Source organism: Macrosteles quadrilineatus, unplaced genomic scaffold (genome assembly GCF_028750875.1).
Source record: "Macrosteles quadrilineatus isolate MER2022 unplaced genomic scaffold, UCM_ALF_1.0 Scaffold_2__2_contigs__length_208266976, whole genome shotgun sequence".
Lineage (NCBI taxonomy): Eukaryota > Metazoa > Arthropoda > Insecta > Hemiptera > Cicadellidae > Macrosteles > Macrosteles quadrilineatus.
Window position 1 is genome coordinate 60,018,803 of NW_026542595.1, and position 21,437 is coordinate 60,040,239.

Sequence of the window (21,437 nt, forward strand, 5' to 3'; positions counted from 1 at the left end):
GCAAATTGCACTTGAGTGGTCAAAAAGGTCCTGAAATAGTTTTTTTTTATTTAAATATGCTGAAAATTATACTTCAACAAAAGTTGGTTCTCTAAGTTGCAGTCCGTTAATTCGGACCTTCTTGATCCAAATACATTTCCACCTGCACTAAACAACCGTTCAACTGAGGCACTGGAGGGATTGGTGTGTTTAATTTGATGGATGTTTCCCTCATAAATTTATAACATTGCAAACATTTAAAGGATTAAATGCCCTCTTTGAGAAATCTATCAAGCTCCTGATGATGATCGAACTGAGGTTTTTGGATTCGTTCAAGTTTATGTCCAGTAGCCTTGATGCACTCACCAAAAATCTTCAGAAAGATCAGTTTACACACACTGCTAAATACTTCAATGAATCTGAGTTGAACCTGGTTTTGAGAAAAGGTATTTACCCATATGATTACATGGACAGTGAGGACAAATATGAGCTAACTCATTTACCTAATCAGGAAGAATTCTACAACATACTCACTAAAACAGATGTTGACCCTAAAGATTATGAACATGCTAAACGAGTGTGGGATTCATTTAAAATGAAGGATATGAAAGAGTACACATTGATGTATAATAAATCAGATGTCCTCCTACTAGCTGATGTTATGGAGAACTTCCGAAATGTGTGTATGTCAACGTACAAACTAGATCCTGCATGGTTTTTCACAACACCTGGTCTTGCTTGGAGTGCTATGCTAAAAACGACAAACGTTGAACTGGAACTTATTTCAGATTACGATATGCTACTTATGATTGAGAAGGGAATTAGAGGTGGTGTATCGCAAAGTTCTAATCGCCATGCTAAAGCCAATAATCCCTACATGAAGGATTACGATTCGAGCAAACCAACTGAGTATCTGGTATACTTAGATGCGAATAACCTATATGGGTGGGCAATGGTTCAACACATGCCGTACGGAGATTTCAAATGGTGTGATACAAACATCGATGTCACCGAAATCCCTGACGATGCCGATACGGGGTATATACTTGAAGTGGATTTGGAATATCCTAAAGATGCCCACGACTTGCATTCCGATCTTCCTCTTGCACCAGAGCAGAGAGTACCACCAGGAGGAAAAGAGGTTAAACTGTTGACAACACTTTATGACAAAGAGAAGTACGTGGTTCACTATAGGAATCTCAAGCTGTACCTCAAGCTTGGATTGAAACTGAAGAAGATCCATAGAGTCATTTCCTTTAAGCAATCAAACTGGATAGCTACTTATATTGACCTGAATACAAAACTGAGAACTCAGGCAAAGAACGATTTCGAAAAGGAGTTTTACAAACTGATGAATAATGGTGTGTTTGGGAAGACAATGGAGAACATACGTAACAGAGTGGATGTGCGATTGGCGACAAAGGAAAAACAAATTGTAAAATGGATTGCTCAACCTACATTCAAGGATCGTACAATATTTTCTGAAAACCTCTCTGCTGTGCACATGAAAAGGACAAAACTCCTGTTCAATAAACCCATATATGTTGGTATGAGTGTATTGGATGTTTCAAAGACTCTAATTTACGATTTTCACTATAATGTGATTAAATCGAAGTACGGTGACAAAGCACGATTGCAGTATACAGACACTGATTCCTTGAAATATGCCATTGCCACCTCCGATTTTTACCAGGATATGAAAACCATGATAGATTACTTTGATACAAGTGACTATCCTGAGAACAACCCGTATGGGATGCCTAGAGTCAACAAGAAGGTCCTTGGTAAAATGAAAGATGAACTGAGTGGGAGGATTATGCGAGAACAGATTGCTCTAAGATCTAAGATGTATGCTCATGAAGTCGAGGATGGTAGTGTATGCAAAAAGTCAAAAGGAGTCAAAAAGTCAGTCACAGAGAAGGAAATAACATTTGACGACTACAAAAAATGTTTGTTTGAAGGTTTGGAAACCACTAAAACCATAAATATGATTAGAAGTTTCAGTCACGACCTCTATACCATAGCACTCAATAAAGTAGTGTTGTCCAACCAAGATGATAAACGATACATTTTAGATGATGGAATCCATTCCCTCCCCTGGGGTCACTATTCAATAAACCATTAACTTAGAAATTACTCTTTTGCAATTCCTTTTCATAAAACGAACCCAGGATCTCTTCTCCTTCACCATCGATGATTCTGTATGTTACCGGTGCTGTAAACTGAATGTGAGAAATTGTGAAAATCTCTGTTCGCCAGTTTCGAGCGTACTTGTTGGCAAATGTATCTTTCTTTGCTACTATTCTCACTCGATCGCCAACTCTCAGTTTAGGTCGTGGACGTTTAACTGATCGAAATTGATCGAGGTACAAGCTACGAATTTCTGGCTCGACTTTCACAGTCACATCGACCGGCCTCATGCGAATGGTGGAGTGTACACTTGTGTTGTACTTACTCAACAGACCCTGCAGTATGTCTATCCAACGGAATGACCCCCTAGCTTCAAAATGCACTTTCATTCGTTCATTGAGTGTGCGATTGAACCTTTCAACTATGGAGCTCTTTTCTTCATTCTCCGTATGATACATCTTTATACCATGTTTGGTGAGAAGACATTTAAAATCCTTGTTGACGAACTCTCTACCCTTATCAGTGTGTAATAGGTTAGGTGCTTTGTGACCATTGCCCTTAGCTCTTCGTATGATGGCTTCAAACGCGTTTGTCACTTCGATACCGCTCTTCCTGAGTAATGGTTCAGACCATGCATACTTGGAAAATGTATCAATCACATTTAGCATATATTTATATCCATCGTTTTCCCGGAAGAACTTGTCCATTATAACCAAGTCAGCTGCCCACAGGTCGTCTATGTAGAGAGTGACGATTTTACGTTTTGGAAACTTTTTTGTTACTGGTCGATGAAGCTCTTGTGCCTCTTCAAATTTGACATCAGCGATTCCTGATACAGACGCTTTTGTGAACGTGCTCTTCTCACGTAAGCATTCAACACACCGGCCTCTTAACCGCCACTTGTTGTTAACCGTCTTAATACGTTCCACATTGGTCGAAGTGGTTTTCCTTTTACACTTGGCACAATAAAATACGTATACCATTTCGAGCTTATAATAAGAGTACTTATAGTGATATAAGCACAACATGAGTGAATTGCACAGGCACACCATTCGTCTGTCTGAAGGGCAGAAACGTAAGCTTCGTATCGCCTATAAGAAACGGAGAAGTGCTATAATTGGGCTGACGAGTGACGACATAGGTCGTGGTGGAACGGACCATATCCTGTTAGACAGTGTCCAGCATAAGGCTATTGAGAAAGCTAGACGAAACCAAACAGGCATTCGGCTGAACCTCAGCTACGACCAGTTATTGAAAAATAAACAGGGAGGCCTCCTGAAAGAAGTGTTGGAATTTGTGGAGGGTGCCGTTCCTGGTGGAAAACGTTTCATCTCACCTGTTGTCAGAAGACACCTAGCACCGATGCTGAAGGAAAGGTTCATTCCATGGTTGAAGCATTTGATTGACAATGAGTTGGAAACGATAATAGACAAGGATCCCAAGGGCGCTGGTTTGAAAAGATGTATCAACAGGAAATTGGATGCTTTACTATAACAAAAAAACGGATAAACCCCTTAACGCTTGGTGACCTCGAACGATGGGCCAAAGTGTTGGGATTGAAAGGATTTCGAGGTGTTTTCATGCGTGAAGTTTTGCCAGAATCCCCATGGGAAATGGAATGTGGTATTTTGAATCTCGGTGACTTGGACTCGAATGGTACACACTGGACCTGTTATATCAAAATGCATAATGGTAAAAAGCTGTATTTCGATTCATTTGGCAACGCTCCACCACCAATTGAACTTGTGAAGTATTTAGGCGAGCGTGATTTGCTTTATAATGATATGCGAGTACAGGAGTTTGAAGACCCTCCTATTTGCGGTCATCTCTGCCTTGAAGTTCTGAAGCGATGTTCAAACGATGATACAAATTGGAACACGATCATAAACACTTTAAGAGATGACAAATACTCATGGCAATCTTGGTGGGGCAAATTATAAGTGTACCATGCCACTATTAAAACTTAGAGGTACAAGCTCTCGCGTCACTCTCCACTTGGAACACCCAATCCATCTGGAAGAGAACGTGAAGCATCGTATGGCACTTGTTGCGTTCTTTACAGACAACAATATTTATAACGTCCGTGATGAAGCAAATATTTTCTTCTTGGATAGTGACGTTCATGTAATACCAAATCGTCTCACTTTCACAAGAGGTTACTGGACAATCGAGTCCATGGAAGCTACTACGAAGGACTACATAAAATCCTTGAGCTTAAACGTTGATCCTACTAAATTTAGACTGAGTAAAAATGGTGATTTTCTTTCTGTGTACTCGCCATTGAAGTTCTATATGGATCAAGCGTGCTGCAAGTTGTTTGGTTTTGATCCTCCAACAAAAGAAAAACAGAAGAGAGCCGACAGTAGCTTATACCACATTGAGAACCAAACAGTGACAGGAACAAGACCTCCAAAGTTGAGGGCAGTAGATACCATCGAGATACACTGCAATATAAACACACAACAGTCTCGTCAACCACAACATACATGATCACAAACATGCGGAAACTGAACTGCTATACACGTTCTTTCCTCAAGTTCCACATGGGTATAAGATATCTGAACAACCAAAGGAAAGGTTATATGTTGATTTGAAACCTGGGTTGAGAACAGTTCACTGCATAACAGTCAACATACTTGATCAAGATAACAACCCGATACTCAATAGTAATGTTGAAAACCTGGTGTACTTGGACTTGGTATCATTATAAGAGCATCATGATGTCTATATTTAAATTCAATCGGTTCGGAGAAGAACTGGCTGACAGCAGTACTAACCAAAATAGCATTTCAACAGATAAGTTAAATGAAAAACTTTCATCGTTGGAATTCACTTGCAACCACGATACAGATTCAAAGATCAGTAACATGAAAAGAGAATTTATTTCTCAGGTAGATAACTTGTTTAATAAGGCAAAAAAGGATCTGGCCTCCATTGTAAACAAACAAGTCGGGTTCGAGAAACATTATATTAGTGCCAAGAACAAAAGGATAGTAAAAGTTGCAAAAGCTATAGATAAGGCTGATGTGGTTGTTAAAGAACAGCTTGAAGAAGTAAATGATAAAGTTGATGGTATTTTAAAAGGTCTTGAAGTCACAAATGACTGTATTCAGATCAAAGGAGGTAGAAAGATCTGTGGCATCAGTCGCAGCAACAGTGCATATGATGCCATTAACGGAGTTGAATTCTCAGAGCTATCTAAACGTCTACACAGAGTCGAGACTGTGATCAGTACGACTGATGCAAACACACTTGCTGTTTAAATCAACAGGGTGAGACATTAGGCTGTCAAGGAGTTTCCTATGAAACCAACCAAGTGGTGTTATAAGTAAAGACAATGGAAATAAACGTCTACTGTAGAGATGGTGAAAGGGCGGAAGATGGTGTTTTCCCAAAACCACTTCGTTGCTTGATCGTTGGTCCATCAGGATGTGGAAAAACCAATTTACTGCTTAACCTCATATACAACAAAGATGGTATAGCTTTTAAACATCTCTACGTGTTCAGTCGATCAATAGAACAACCAGCTGATAATCTCTCCCCACTAATGTTAAGCTGCCTAATCCCATACCTCTTCTTCCATTGGTCCAGCCACCCATCACTCGCCGTAAATGTTTCCTCTCCGTCTCTAAAGTTTTTATAGTATTCAATCGCCTTAGCCTGTAGCATTGGACCACTCATATGACTACCCATCCCTCGAAGCTGGGAAAACCACAAAAAAAGAGCCTCAGACGTCTGGTCGTAGTTGCCCTTTTTTAAAGTCTTTCGACTAGGAACACCACCTCCTCTCACATTCTTGTTCAAACATTTTTTGATTTCTTCCCGTTTTCGTATCCAATCACCAACTGTCACCTCCCCAACCCCAAAATCAGCAGCTACCTTTTTAATGAACTCGCCTTTGTCCAAACGTTTAATCTAATAGCGTTAAATTTGGTTTCAAGAGAAACTACAACCCTCTTGCGTTTCCCACTCATAGCAACAATGAAAATCAACAACAAGCGATGAACAATCGGAAAGAGTAAAAGTCAACAATTAAAATCAACAAAAAACTATAAACAATTGGCAACAGTAAAATACAACAATAAACGATAAACAATAAATTTAAGTGGCAAAAAACACATCAACACAACAACGTTTAAAACCAGTACGACTTAACACCAACCGAGTTCAGAGCTAACTGAAACTAAAAAGTGTCAGGTGGATATGAAAATACACGGGTTCCAATAATTCGTGGAATGCTCGACCTAGCAACGGCCAGTACAGATGGGTGTCCATAATAAACGTTTCAGGACTTTGGGAAATGAATCCTCATACTAAAAGAAAAGAAAAAAGTTAATGCGAAGGTATGTCCGAAAATGCATATTTACCCAGTTATCCGCCATTTTGTTTTTTAAACCTAAATATTATTATCTGTGAAGTTTTCATTCCACGATTATTAAATTTGGTAACCATGCTAAAATACACAAGACATATAATAGAAAAAATAATAAAGTTTTTCCGATTGTAGATTTCAAAATGGCGGCCGTTTGAATTCTTTACAACACCATTCAGCGATTGATGGCCGCGACGCTGCCGTGAACCGTCAAAAATAGTCGTAATATCTGAATCCCCATCATTTTCAACTACACTCTCCTCTGCAGCTTTAACCATGGATTAAGTGCATACTTCCTTTGCAGCAGAACAAAGTAGCTCATTATCTCGCTTGAATGTTATAGGCCTAGGTAAGTTCATTACGGCACATACCGTTTTCGCCGCTCGTCCCCCCTTCCCTTTGCATCGGAACGCATACACAGATCTAACGTTTACTTCCATCGTTCCACCACACACCTGTTCACTGTTTTTGGCAGAAACCTCATATTTACAATTATTACATTTAACTATTACTGTAACGCTTAGGCCAAGCCTGTCACTTGTAAAAATTGATAGAGACTCACCGCACTTTCCACACACAGCGATATGTTCCATGAGTTTTTCTAACCTATTGAGATTTATAATGTAATTACACTTATCATCGTCAGTATACTTATCATAACTATCCAGGTTCGAATGCACCTTTCTTTTTGAGGCACTTGATTCCTCATCAGGGCTAGGCAGAGGAAGTAGATGGTCTAGGACAATCATCAACAGAACTTAGTGATAATCCTGCTTTTGGACTCCATAGAACTGATGTTTCCGCTTTTTTACTCTTAGTCTTGTTATTGTCACTCAAGAATCAATAACAAATTAAAAACTATAACGTATTCACCACTAAAAAACTAAAACATAAGTTATTCACAACTCAAACAATAAGATTCACAATATTTGTAAACATAACCACAATCACAATACCAACAAACATTCTGCTAGCTGTAAACAACTGCTGATTGTCTGCAGTAAACAGGGCTACCAACATAGAAAACTAAATTACTTCTACTTACCTAAAAAACGTACAGTATAAAATGCTGGAGTATTATAAACGTAAAATCTAGTGAAAATGCCTGTGTAATTATTTGGTAAATTGTCCATAACTAAAATAAATTTGCAACATAACAAAGTAATATTCCGTTTTAAAGCTAATGAAATTTAAAACAAAAATAACACAAAAAATAAAAATCTAAAATTTTTACCCTAAAATCGGCCGAGCCTCCTTTTAATTACCTACGATTATTTTATTTCTAAAAATATCATTGTTTTCAGCCGAGGAGTGCAAAGAAAAGTGGAAGAACTTACGAATAGTCTTTGCACGAAAATTGAGGCAACCCCCAATTGGTTCTGGAGCTAAGAAAATAACTTATTATTTAGATGATGTTATGCAGTTATCTATTCCATTTATCAAAACATCAAAACCACCTTCAGCAGGATACCTACCTGATTCGGAAGAAATTGAAAATTCAACTTCCAAACTACAAGGAAAAATGCCGACGAGCCTGACATTGCAAATGAAGAAGAAAAAACACTACCCACACTGTTCTAACACAAATAGTAAAAGAGTGTACGGTAAAAATATGGGACGTCCTGAACACTTCCTATATGCCCTTGCCCACAATGGAAGACCCATGAATGAGGAGAATGAGGACAGCCACACGGTTTGAGGAACTATGGAATCTGCCGCATTTCATCGGAGCATTAGACGGCAAGCCCATCAAAATACAGAAATTTTCTAACAGTGGTTCATTAAACTTTAACTACAAGTTTTTCCATTTCATTGTACTATTTGCGTGCTCCGACGCAGATGGTATTTTTACGTTGATCGAAGCTGGCTTCACTGGTATAAATAGCGATGGTGGTATTTTCAGGGCGTCAGCTATTAAGTGATGGATAGTTAGCTTGGACATTGACATGCCTCCCGCTTCACCGTTGACACATGATGAATCAAATGTGCCGTCCCCCTTTTTTATTTTTTGGGTGGTGAGCCTTTCCCTTTAACTCGGTATTTAATGAGACACTATCCAAAGAAGATACTGGACAACGTTAAGGGGATATTTAATTTAAGATTAAGCCGGGGAAGGAAATCTGTGGAATGTGCGTTCGGGATGGTAAGTTCTAAGTTTCAAGTCCTGATAGTGCTAATTCAGTGTCATAAAGTTGGAACAGTTATTGTCATTGTTAAATGTGTGTGCATTCTGCACAACTTTGTACGAAAGCGAGAGGGAACTGAGTAAACGCAAATTAACATAGACCAGACACGAGCGCCTAGTGTGGATAATATATTCCAGTAAAGCAGCCTCTGACTTAGTGTAGATAATATATTCCAGTAAAGCAGCCTCTGACTTCAAAGGAAAATTATTCAGTCCCTGATCTCTGGGACAACCTAGCAAACTATTTCCTATCTCATCAAGCAAGTATACCCTGGCAATACAATAACTGTTTGTAAAAGAGAATAAATTCTATTGTAAGTTATGTTAGAGCACTGAACATTTTTTTATGTCATCTAAATTTCATAGAATGCCAGTAAACAACGTTATCTTGTAACGTAATAAATAAAACAGTTATGCTTTTAGCGAATTTCCCTACAGGAAAGTCGCTATTACCGTACGGGGCACGGTAAGACCTAGGCCCGGGACCGATTTACTTTTCTATTTTGATGTCCCCAGAGGCCAAAAGAACAATTCGTTCAAATTTATAAATAGTCCGTTAACGATGACTTGAGTAATTGTTGTCCGATTTTGATGAAATTTGGTTTAAAGGTGCAAGGCGGGATAAACATGAATGAGTTCGCAAACGATCATGATTGAACCATGGTAACAGGGTTTTATGGAGTAAAAAAAATGGGTTTTCTCATTTTTTTACCATCCAAACCCAAAATTTCTTAATTTCTCTCTAAACCTTTTTAAAGAGCTTAAATAAATAAATAATTTAGTATATCAAAGTGTTTTGTGCAATTATTGGTAACGGAGAAAAAAAAATTCCTATGTTATTCTCATAGAGAATATTAGAAAATGTTGTGGTTTGTTTTTTTTGTTTCAAACTTGGCAAATTCATTTTTTTATACTAAGCTATTAATTGCATCCTGATTGGTTGAGGGTGAAGTCCCTCCCTCTACCACGGGCATAAAAGGAGCGACTTAGTTGCACGTTGTAGGGGGATACAAGTATACGATTTTATTTTCATATACATGACAAAAGCCCAAAAAATCCTTACTTACTAAATTTGGTCAGGATACTGTAAGGATTGATGGAACTCACGGAGTAAACAATTACAATTTCCAACTCCACACATTGTTAGCATTAGATGAAACCAGAGAAGGCTGCCCATGTGCTTTAATGTTCGCTAATCGAGGGGATGAATTGACTATTTCGCTATTGTTTTATACAATTAAAAGTGTGACTGGGTTTATTACTCTTGAACGTATTCATGTTTGATATGGAGGAAACATTTTACATTGTTTGAGTAAAATCATGGGACAGGCTAAAATGCGTCTTTTCTGCAGTTTGCATGTGTTGCGGGCTTGGTGAGGTAATCTTACCAAAATAAAAATAAAAACAAGGAAAAGGAAATAAACCGTCGACAAAGTACTAAAAACTCTTCTTTACCATAGGACCGCCATAATGTTCTCAGTATTCTCACAGAAGCCATGAATAATATGAGAAGCGGTTTAGAAACGGTTGAGTATTTTCACTCCTAGAATAAGGGGTATAAATGCTGGGCCTACTCCAACAGAGTTCATGCTGGTATCAATACAAATATGAGCCGTGACAATTTCATCCGGGTCTTGAAATATTGCTACTTGCGGGGGGAAAAGGTGCACCGTCTGAATAAAACATTGTATAGCATCTTAAATTTAACTGTTTACAATTACACAATCAGAGAAGATTTTGTCACGTTTTGTGATAGTTATTCTCCAATTTCATTTCTGCTAAAAGGCACGCTGTTTTCAACGAGAAACTGAAGGGATCAACTTTAAGAGTTATGTGAAACTAGCTGGGTAGAGTAACATAACGGTAACCTTCAATTTCAGGGGGGCTCTCTAGTGCATACTTGTGGAGCTTGGAGTGACAAGATTGCATTGCAATACAACTTCAGAAGCGAACTGCCTGTATGGGCGTTTTCACACTACACAGCACGTCGCCAGCACTGCAACAGCAACAGCTCGGCAACGGCAGGGGTGCTTACACACTTGACAGCAACGACACGTTAAGATCACAGCATTTTTACTGCAGTCAGTGCAGTCAGCTATTAGATTTGGTGGAAGCAACATGGCTGATTATAATCGAAGATTATATTTATTATATTTGTTGTACTTAAGACGTAAGCGTCGGTCAGAAAGAAAGTGGTGGGTTCATCCTGTTTTGAAAGTGCGGTATGTTGATGGTGCTTACTACAATTTATTTGAGAAGTTAGATTGTGATCCAAAGAAATTTTTCAATTTCTTTCGTATGAGTAAACCAACATTTGATTATTTACTGACAAACATGACTGAACACATCAAAAGAGAATACTCTTCTTTTAGAATGGCTATTCCACCAGAAGAAATGTTGGTAGTGACACTACGGAAAGAAAAAAGCATTTTTGTATAGAGAGCATTTAATATATCAATACAACAAAATACACAAGTTTTAAAGGCACATGGTAAATTAATTATTTAATTAGAATTGAAATAATACATCGGACTTTGACCATCAGCTTGTTTGAATAATAAAATAAAACAGATTGTTTAAAAGATAGAAGTCACAACCAAATTTAAGTGTTATTGATAGAAATATGCTTCGCTTGGCATTGTTTCCCTTTGAGGACCAAGTACCTTTAAAATAAACATAAACAACATTTGTCTTAATTTTATTGTAGTTAATGGTTGTTTAAGTAAAAAACACATTTTTTTAATGTGTTTTTTACATATGGTACTTTTAAGTACCGTCGGTCCTTTATGGCTTGATCGCATATTTTAAGGTTGTTACTTTAAAGTACCGTCAGACCTCAATGACATAATTCCATAATTGCAAATTCTATTGATGGTGTAATAAAAGCTGAACATTGGACTAAGATAAGTTTTACTACACAGGTAAAAACTGTATACAGTACATGTTACACAAAAAGTGACATAAAATAAAAAGTTACAACTAATAGGCCTAGTGTTCATATTCATCATTGGAATGTCTTTTCAATGTCATGTTATTCAAGCAATACTTCATGGAATTCAGCAAAGCAGTTCTTTTTTTCGTTAACACATAGAGACACTTTACAGTGGCTGCACTTCGTGTAAGGGCGTGATTGAATCTTCCTTTTGGCGCATACCTCACATCTTCTCCTCTTTTGGTCAAATGTCACCCAGTGTATCCCTTTGTTGTTGCACCTCACATCTTTAGGTACAGAAAAATCAGTTGATTTTCTTCTTTTCAAAATGGGACTTGATGAGGTACTTGAAGAACTCAATTCGAGAGACCTTTTTCTCTGTTTCGGGTTTTGCATAGCAAGAAGACCTTTAGCAATCATTCTTCTGCATTCTAGAACTGGCATCTTATCAAATAGCTGACAACTTAAAACATATGCGTTGACGAAGGCAATGTCTAATACACCCCAGAATAGCCTGTGCCACCACTTTTTAGATTTTCTATTGACATTATACAGTGCTCTGTATCGATCCGCTAGGTCTACTCCTCCCATAAACCTATTATAGTCTTTCACTACGGGAGGGCAGGCTACTGTTACTTTTGATCCATCATTCTGGGTTCTTGTCACGGTACTTTGTTCTGTCCCATGGTAGTTTGATACAAGCCAGACAGATTTGTTGTCCTGCCACTTAAACACCCCTACATCAGTGGCCGAGTAGCGATGATCCCACTCCCCTCTCTCGAGACCCGACTTCATGTTTTGAGGCATACCTGCCCTGTCATTACGGATTGTGGCACAAGCTAAGGTGTTCTCCCTTCTCAGTCTTTCCAGTAGAGGAATAGAAGCAAAATAGTTGTCGAATTCTACAATCCGATTTTTTCCCGAGATTTCTTTTGTTAGTGTTAAAACCACTCTTTCACCCAAACCACTACCATGATACTCTGCTTCTATTACTTCATTCTTACCTTGATAGACATCAAATTTCAAAGTATAGCCTTTCTGGTCAGAAATACACCACAGCTTGTAACCCCTTTTGATTGGTTTCATTGGGTTATATTGTTTCAAAGAAGAACGACCTTTGAAAAGAATCATAGATTCGTCAACACTAACCTCTCAAGTTCCTTGGTAAACCGCCTTGAATTTGTCATTGAGCTTGTCAATAAGAGGTCGTAACTTATGAAGTTTGTCAGGATTTTCTTTGGAAATACTACTATTATCATTGATATGAAGAAAAGACAAAATTTCCATAAAGCGACTTCTTGTCATAGCTCTTGCTACTGGCTTGACATGCAAGTCATCGGAGGTAGACCAGTAATGTTTAATTGAGGGTAACTGGTGATATCCCATAAGGAAGTTGATTCCGATAAACACCAAGAGTTTATTATCTTTAAAATTAAGTGATTTGCCATTTTGTGTCGCAAACAAATTCGATTGATAAGTGATGTGACTTACCAAGTCCTGATCTAGAAGTTCAAGAAATACCTCCGTGGGTGTTTTACAGTTGTCCAAATGTCCTTCTGTTATTCCTATAAAAAATTAAACACATTTAGTCCTATAAAGGCTATACATAAGAATTTTGATTGAGATGTAACTTATTAGGCATATTTTTTGTCAGCAATAGTTCAAAAATAGTATACCGGTATTCTCATAACTACAGGGTATGGTAATATTTTGGCCTTAAACTGTTGCCTAGAATTGTTCAATTTGTTATTCAAATTGTTCAAATTGTAGGCTTCAAGACTTTTCTACATCAATTTATGAAGGTTTAGGTTAAAAAGGTAATTATATTGGTAATATAGTGTTTCTGAAACATTCAAACGGACTAATTATTTTGTTTAGGACAGTAGCCTCTAAAGTAACTCCTAGACTAACCTAAAGCTCTTGAAGTTTAATATATATGTATGGTGGTAAAGCTATAAAAAAGTATCAATGGTTTTCAAAATCTGAAAAGGAAACATGGATGAAACAAAATAAGTTACAAAATAAGTCTAATATTGTACACTTACCTTCACTTATGTCATAGCTTGGAATTGTTGTTTTCAGATCTTTTTTTTTCATTTATAATCTGGAACATCCTTTTTCTTAGTAGAGTCTTTATTGGCATCATTGGATTCTTCGCTTTAGGCCTACCTTTCGTTCTGTTCTTATCTGATTCGTAACATTTCTTTTTAGGCCTATCTTTTTTTGTAGAGCCTTTCCTAACATTTTTATTAGAAGTAATTTTTTTACTTGTAGTAATTAGGCCTTTATCAGCTTCAATAGTTAGGTTGTCTTCAATAGTTTCATCACACCCTTTCTTGTGATTGTTAGTATATTGTATATCTATTTCCGTGTTTATGATTTCCTCGTTGAACACTTTGACCCACCAATTCTTCATCGGGGAAACATGGCAAAGTTAGACTAGGCCTAATGAAAACTAAATCATCAACTAGCTGCAAATCTTTCTTTTCAAAAGTTGGGACTACATTTCTTACCAATATTTCTGTTTTTGCTATTCCTAAGTCCAAATAGTCACTCTAACCTCACTTCTTCATCATTTTCATCACAATCACTTGCATCTGAGCTTGCACTTATATCTGGTAAATCCACAAAAAGACACTCGTATATTTCTTTTGAACTTAATTTCCTATCCATTGTAAAGAAAACTACCAAAATATACGTGATAACACGGCACCATGAGAGATGTAAACATTTATTGACAAACAACACAACAACGAACAACAGTGTTTGACCAAACTCTTGTTTACAAATACAACACTGACCACCTGATGATGTTTGTCATTTGGTCATAGAGGACTGGAGGTACTAATGAGTACCGGACCATTTTTAGGTTATATATACTTAATTATAGAATGGTATTGTAAAATAAAAATGTAACTCTGAATTTAATACTATGCATCACCCATTTAGTAAAAAATATTGACGAGTAAAAGACTAAAACATGTTTAAAAAAATTGGAAATCAAACTATAGATTTGGTCAATAGAAACCATGAACTGGCCAAGGTAGTGCTTTCTAGTGGCTTTTCTCAAAACTAGGTGCCAAAATGGTGTTTTATAGAACAAATGGTGGTACTCAAAAGTACCTCCAGGTCTCAAATTCAGATAAAATCACTTTTAGATTTAATAATGACCCCTAAAATAGACGGTACTTAAAAGTACCATTGGTCCTCAAAGGGTTTTAAAAAGTTTCCATCTGCAGCTCCATGAGCTCATCTTCGCTCATGTCTCTCATGTTTGGGACAAAAGATAACATCAGCTTTTTATTGTCATCAGACTTGTCGTGGTTGGCTGGTTGCTCTCGTTTCAACTCCGTTAAAATTTCACACTCAACCGTGTCTAGCTCCCATTTCTTCGGTTTCTTGGTAAGTTTTTGACTAACGAACTATTGAAACTGTTGTACTCTTTTCGGTTGTACGGGCTGTACATCTAGTGGAGTGTTTACATCGCAGTCAGAAACTGATGGTGCAAAGGCAACGGTGCCACACTGTCTTCTTCACCACATTTAACAAGAAGGGTTAACAAGAAGCGCTATTTTCAACAAGAAGTTAAGATGTTCACTACACAAGTACTTCTTCTTAGCGCTTTGTCCAGTTTTAGGTTGTGAAGACCTCATGAAACCATCTCGAATAGTTGACCATCTCTTCATGATATTATCTCCTAAAAATAAAAACAAGTAATAATAAAAGTTCAAGTGTTAGGCCTACACGTTGTAAGGTACCAAATTTGAAGGGGGACCACGTTTAAATAAACACCAGGACTTACTCATTTTTAATCCACAATAGCCTACTCTTGGGCCCATGTGTTGGCCATAGCTTTGATTTTTCTCGGCTCCTTCTGATCACTCCGGGTGAGAAATTTGAGTGTGGCTGGTTCTAGGGGTAGGTCTAGCCTGACAGCATCACAGACCACCCACCCACCACTTAATTTGTCTATCTTTAAATTAAATTTATTAAACAGATTTGTTTGTATTAACATCAAATTTCCATTTTCTAATGTACAGCGAAATATTTACATAAAAAATTAATTTTGAAATATAAACATTTTGTATTCACACAAGATTAATCACCATTGTCTACTTCATAACACGCTGGGGAATTTAAACATCCTATGCCACTGCAATGCTCACACATTGGGAAACAGGACAAATTAGATTTTCGGCACCCACAGTACCGGCCTCACCCATTTTTGCAAGCGCAAGATAATATATGAAGGGCTGGGGGGAAAAACGATGAGGGTCCATAAATTGTGAATTTGCAGGTAAGACCGTATTCTTTTACTTTAAACCTGACAGTTCGTTGCCATGTGACTGATTTTGTGATAAACGATGAGGGTCACAAGTTATTACAGATTTTAAAAATAGGTAAACTGGGAAAAACGACGAGAGTCCATCGTGTTGGAGGGAACATCGATGAGAGTCCATCAATTTTAGTTTGTTTTGTTGGTACTTTAGTTGGTAGTCAATCTGTCATAGTTGCCGAGTATCCACTGCAAAAGTGTTGTGAGTTGTGAGGTTATGTGGTATCGCTGTGTATTTATTATATTATGATTAATGATTAAAGTAATACCAGTGTTAGTGATAGGTTAGTACTGTGAATTGTGAAATGGAGGAAGTAAAAAGTGACGACGAGTTGCCTGTAAAAGTACCCAATAACAGTAAAAAAAGGAAAAGGTTTGGTAGGTTAAGTGATGTTAAACGTAAGTTGTTGACACAGTCCCATGAAGTAGGACCTGATTGCCATTGCAATAGGTTGAAATGTTTCGAAAATGTCGATTTAGCTGCTAGAAAGGATTTAATTGCCAAGTTTAACTCTATGGGAAACTATAATGAGCAAAATCTGTATCTTGGCGGTCTAATAACTTTTACAGTTGTAAAACGGCGTAGGCCTAGATTGGATGATCCTGACTACCACAACTTTTCTTATTCATACAAAGTCAGAGTCATGAAAGATGAAATATTAGTTGAAACTCCTGTCTGTTATAAAGCTTGTATATCGCTTCACGGCATTACCCCACGCCGAGTTCAGAGCCTACAAAAAAATGCTAACAAGTAAAGGACAAGTTCTAAAAGATGCTAGAGGTTCACACCAAAACAGACCTCATAAGTTGAGTGATGATACTGTTAATAAAATCCACAGTCATATTCAGTCTTTAAGAGGGCGAAAATCTAATTATAGCCTTAATGACACCAAAAAGTTATACCTCCCTGATACTCTTAATGTGCATAAATTATGTGAAATGTATAACAAAATGTATCCTAATAACAAAGTGTCTGATTCTTCCTACAGGGCTATCTTTCAAAATGATTACAATATTGGTTTCGGGTACCCTAGAACTGATACTTGTAGCAAGTGTGATGAGTTTAGAGTTAATCTAGAGCAGTTAAATAGCAAACTCAACAACATAAACCAAGGTGATGCTGATAGTACTGCCTCGGTGAAAGCCCAAATTAAAAGTTTAGAAATTCAAAAAGAATTGCACTTGAGAAAAGCTCAAGCCTTTTACACACGTAAAAAGCAATCGAGGAGTTATGCTCAAAAAAACAAAGCCTTTGAAGCAATATGTATTGACTTTCAAAAGAACTTGTCTTCACCAAATATAACAACCAACGACATCTATTACAAAAGGCAGCAGTCGTATTATTTGTTCAATATTCACTGTCTATCAACACAAGAGGTTTTCTTTTTTGCATATGACCAAACTGTAGGTGGTAAAGGATCTAATGAGGTGTGTTCGATGCTTTATGGATATTTATTTAATTGCCTTGACTGTTCGGTTAAAGATGTTATCATCTGCGATTCGTGCTCGGGGCAAAATAAAAATTATACCCTGATAAGATTTTTGTACTATGTAGTTCATAATACTGACAGACTTAACAGCGTGACAGTAGTGTTTCCCATTCGTGGTCACTCTTATTTGGAGTGTGACAGGGATATGGGACTTATCAATCAAAAAGCACAGGTGGAAGTACCAACAGAATGGGCTGATGTAATAAGACATTCTCGTGTGAAGCCCTCACCATTCAATGTTATTGAGTGTTATCAAGAACAGTTTCGTGACTGGTCCAAATTTCTTGAGCCTAAGTTTCAGAAGAAATGTCCTTTTCCCACAAGGCCAATCAGAGAACTTAAGATTGTAAAATGTGAGCCTAAGCTTATATCACACAGAGATAACTTCAACGGGGAGTGGGAAAAAACAGTGGTTACACCAAAACCTGTTAAAACAAAGAAGTCTAGCAAATTGAATCTGAAGAAAGATGTTCCTGTGGTTCTATTGCCAGGAGAATTTGAATACCCTGACAAACTCTATGATGGACCATTACCAGTCTCATTGGCTAAATTTAAAGATTTGCAATCACTAAAGAAGTTTCTGACGGACGATGCGAAGGCTTTTTACGACAACATCAAGGCATTGAACACCATACAAGATGATGATTGAAACCCTTCAGGTAGGTCAAGGCCAAATCTATATTAATATATATACCTATTCTGAAATGTTTAATGTGTTCTGATTATGTTGAAGTATAGGTTTTTGCTTATAGGTATATAGCCTATCGTCATTTTAAGGCGATTCTGTACTTCTTAACTGTTATACAATTCCTGTGCTCTTTTGTCCATATAAAACATTTTTTTTTTTTTTTTTTTATTGAAGTCTAACAAGAAGTTCTTTTTCAGGACAGTAACAAGAATAACAGAAATTGAATAGTAACGAAGACAATAACCTACGAATTTGATTTGGATTACACATACAACCAAAATTTCTATGGATTCATCAATATCCAGTTAGGAAGATAAAAGTGGACTTATTATTCAGACTTTTAAGTAGGCTAACATTTTTATTTGATGTAAAAAAAAACATTTTTTGTATTCTTGTACCTACCTTATGTTTTAATACATTGACTTTTGAGATATAAAGAGCAATATTGTGTTTTATTAGGACCTTCATAGTTTTTTGCAGCATTTAGATGGACTCTCATCATTCTTCCAAAAATTTTCATATATTTATATATTTTATTTATTTTTAGAAAATCTATTTTACTAGATATAAATATTTCAAATAAAGAAATATGTATAACACTTATGCTTAAAGATATGGGTAATTTGTATGCTTTGAAAACTATAACGTATTTCGTGTTCAGGACTTTCCCGTTTTCATAATGCGTTTTCTCAAAACAAAACCTTTTGGACTATCATCGTTTTCCCCCCAGCCCTTCATATGCAAAAGTTCATCTGGAACAAATGCTTTTGTTGTGGTAATCGGTTTAAGTGATTTCTTTAAAGTCTCGTTTTGTTTGGTCGTTTCAATGTGCCATCCCCAATCTGTAGCTAGAAGTTTGTTTCCTAACCACCAGTTGTAGGAAGACTCTCAATAAGTGTTGATGGCAGGATTCTGAGGTCCGTGGTAGTTTCGCCAAGTCAAAATTAGACCGCAATGAACTTCTCTATCTGTAATATCGGGCTTCGTTCAACGTTGCATACTTTTTCAACCCATACAAAGACAAAACAAGTTTCTCTCCGACAAACAACAAATCTTCTTTCGGAGTTGCAGGGTCCAGAAAAATCTTAGCTAAAATGATTAGTTCCGGTGACCTCAGCATCTCCATTGCTTTGATATTTCCTATTTCATAAAAACAAGATGTTTTATGCCAGTCAGTCCATGAATAAATAAAAGAAGAAGTCGATTATTCCTATACCATTCAACTAATTTTTCAATACTATATTCACTGTCGATGAAGCAGCGTCGCCATTCTCCTTTTGAAAGTAAATATTTCCACGTTCAGGAGACAACGCAATTAACAAAACAATCAAATCTGTATCTGAACCAACAACACAGACTTTAGATGTAGGGGTTATTTGGTTTATGGCTGTATTTACAATATCTTCATCGGCATCTTCTTCTGCTATCACTACATTGAGGCCATGGGACATCAGCTCTGATGCGAGAGCCGGAGTAAATTTCCTTTTGTTTGGGAGTAGCACAAATTGTGTTTTTCTCAAACAATATGTCGCAAGATGAATGTCTAGCTGCCCTTCTGCTTTGTTCCTCAATCTTGGTAGTAGGCTCTTCAGGATATCCGTCAAAAACAATTATAACATTTCTTCCATACTTACTAAGAATGAAATGGTAATGGTTTTCTATTACATCACCATACGAAATATTCTTACGTAATGCAATAAAAAACCCCCGTCCAAAATAAAGGTTCTTCGTTTGTATAAAGGTTTTCAATGACACCATCTTCAAACATCTTTATCAGAGAGGATTTCGTACTCTCCTTAATGATACATCATAAAAAATTGAAGGAGGAAGTGTAGACAATTCATATTCTAAATATGATTACAATTTGTTGGGACTATCACAGTATGCGATGAAAAAACTGTTGGCGATTTACAGTAACTTCTATTGATCTTACTTTAGCTTGTTTTTGCTGCGCTTGAGTTTTCACGATATATTTTCTGTGAAGTTTGAGCACTGCAAAATTTGTTCCTTTCATTTTCTCAATGGCCTTTATCCCGATGTCATACGCTTGGTCACAGTTGCCTGCATCTTCGCACACAAATCCAGATGACAATGACACTAGTTCACCCGAGAGTTTAGTAAATAGGTTGTGCTGTTGTATCCATGTGGTAAACTTTGATAAGTCTCACAGATCCCTTTGTTTTCTTGACTCTCGTAATTCAACATGTTGCTCGTTATATTGTATTCTGGTACCTATAAAGTCTTCAACTGATTCATGTAATTTTAGAAAATGTGGAGTTTCAAGGACCCATTTCATAAGGGTGCTGTCTGTAATAGATCTACCGTGTGTTAGGCCCCCAAAATCCTTTATAATATTTTGCAGCTCTTGTCTAGTAAACTGACATTCGTCACTATTCTCTATATGTTAACAAAATTTTTCAAAATCTTCAGCTACATTAGACTTTGGCCTTCCGACTCTTTCCTTGCACGGTGTATCCTTTAAAAAGTCTGTATATAATTGGAAGATACGTGAAACAAATGCCGACCAAGACAAAAACAACTAACAAAGAAAATTCAAGAAGAACAAATACGTTTGTGTATATTTCTGTGAGTAAAAAGTTTTTTTAAGCACATTATGTGTGTCGGAGAAGACCGTCCGTACAACCATGTTAAAGGTAAAAGAATCTGGTGTTTTGGAAAAAGAAAATAGAGGTGGTCGTTCAACAACTTTATAAACCCATGACACAACTGTCCGTAAATTAATCGTTTCCCACGTGTGGAGTCGCACTACTGTCGAGCATCGACGGCTAAGGAATATTTGCATCCTGGTTTAAGTCTTCTAAAAATGGTTGAAATGTTTACCCGGGCAAATGAAAGTAAAGGTAATAATATCAGAACCAGCTACTACATATACTCAGATGTTTACAGAAAAATGAATCTTGGGTTTTCATCACCCTAAAAAAGACCAATGTGGACTTTGTAGTACGTACAGAAGTGGGGATCTAAACATGAAAGCCGAGCTTGAATCACGCTACCAAGCCCATATTGCTGAGAAGAAAGCTGTGAGGAAATGGAAAACCTACCCTGTCACTACCCTGTCTGGGGTACTGAAAGTGAAAAGACGAAGTTTCTTTTCCGACAACAATTGAAAGCCATCCGCATCATATTTTCCCTACCTAAACGACAATCCTGCAAAGACATTTTCCAAAAATTCCGAATTCTAACCTTCCCATCCATATACATTTTTGAAACACTATCCTTCACCAGAAAAAATATATCTTCTTTTTGTTCACAGATCAACAATAGATATCCACTTCGTAATTCTTCCGACCTTGCAATTCCTAAG

At 37.0% G+C, this 21,437-nt stretch overlaps 2 protein-coding genes across 2 annotated transcripts; one reads left to right on the forward strand and one right to left on the reverse strand.

The window, feature by feature from the left end:
• The first annotated feature begins 283 nt into the window (after positions 1-283).
• On the forward strand, positions 284-2,104 carry LOC128984267 (uncharacterized). Its single transcript, XM_054403569.1, has one exon. The coding sequence runs from the start codon at positions 284-286 to the stop codon at positions 2,102-2,104; it is 1,821 nt and encodes a 606-aa protein (XP_054259544.1).
• Positions 2,105-11,697: 9,593 nt separating this feature from the next.
• LOC128984268 (piggyBac transposable element-derived protein 3-like) lies at positions 11,698-12,684 on the reverse strand. Its single transcript, XM_054403571.1, has one exon. It carries the CDS (start codon positions 12,682-12,684, stop codon positions 11,698-11,700), a length of 987 nt encoding a protein of 328 aa, XP_054259546.1.
• Positions 12,685-21,437: the final 8,753 nt, after the last annotated feature.

Excerpts from the sequence above, each read along its gene's own strand:
- LOC128984267 (XM_054403569.1), top strand. The coding sequence starts at position 284 with ATGATCGAACTGAGGTTTTTGGATTCGTTCAAGTTTATGTCCAGTAGC.
- LOC128984268 (XM_054403571.1), bottom strand. The coding sequence starts at position 12,684 with ATGAAACCAATCAAAAGGGGTTACAAGCTGTGGTGTATTTCTGACCAG.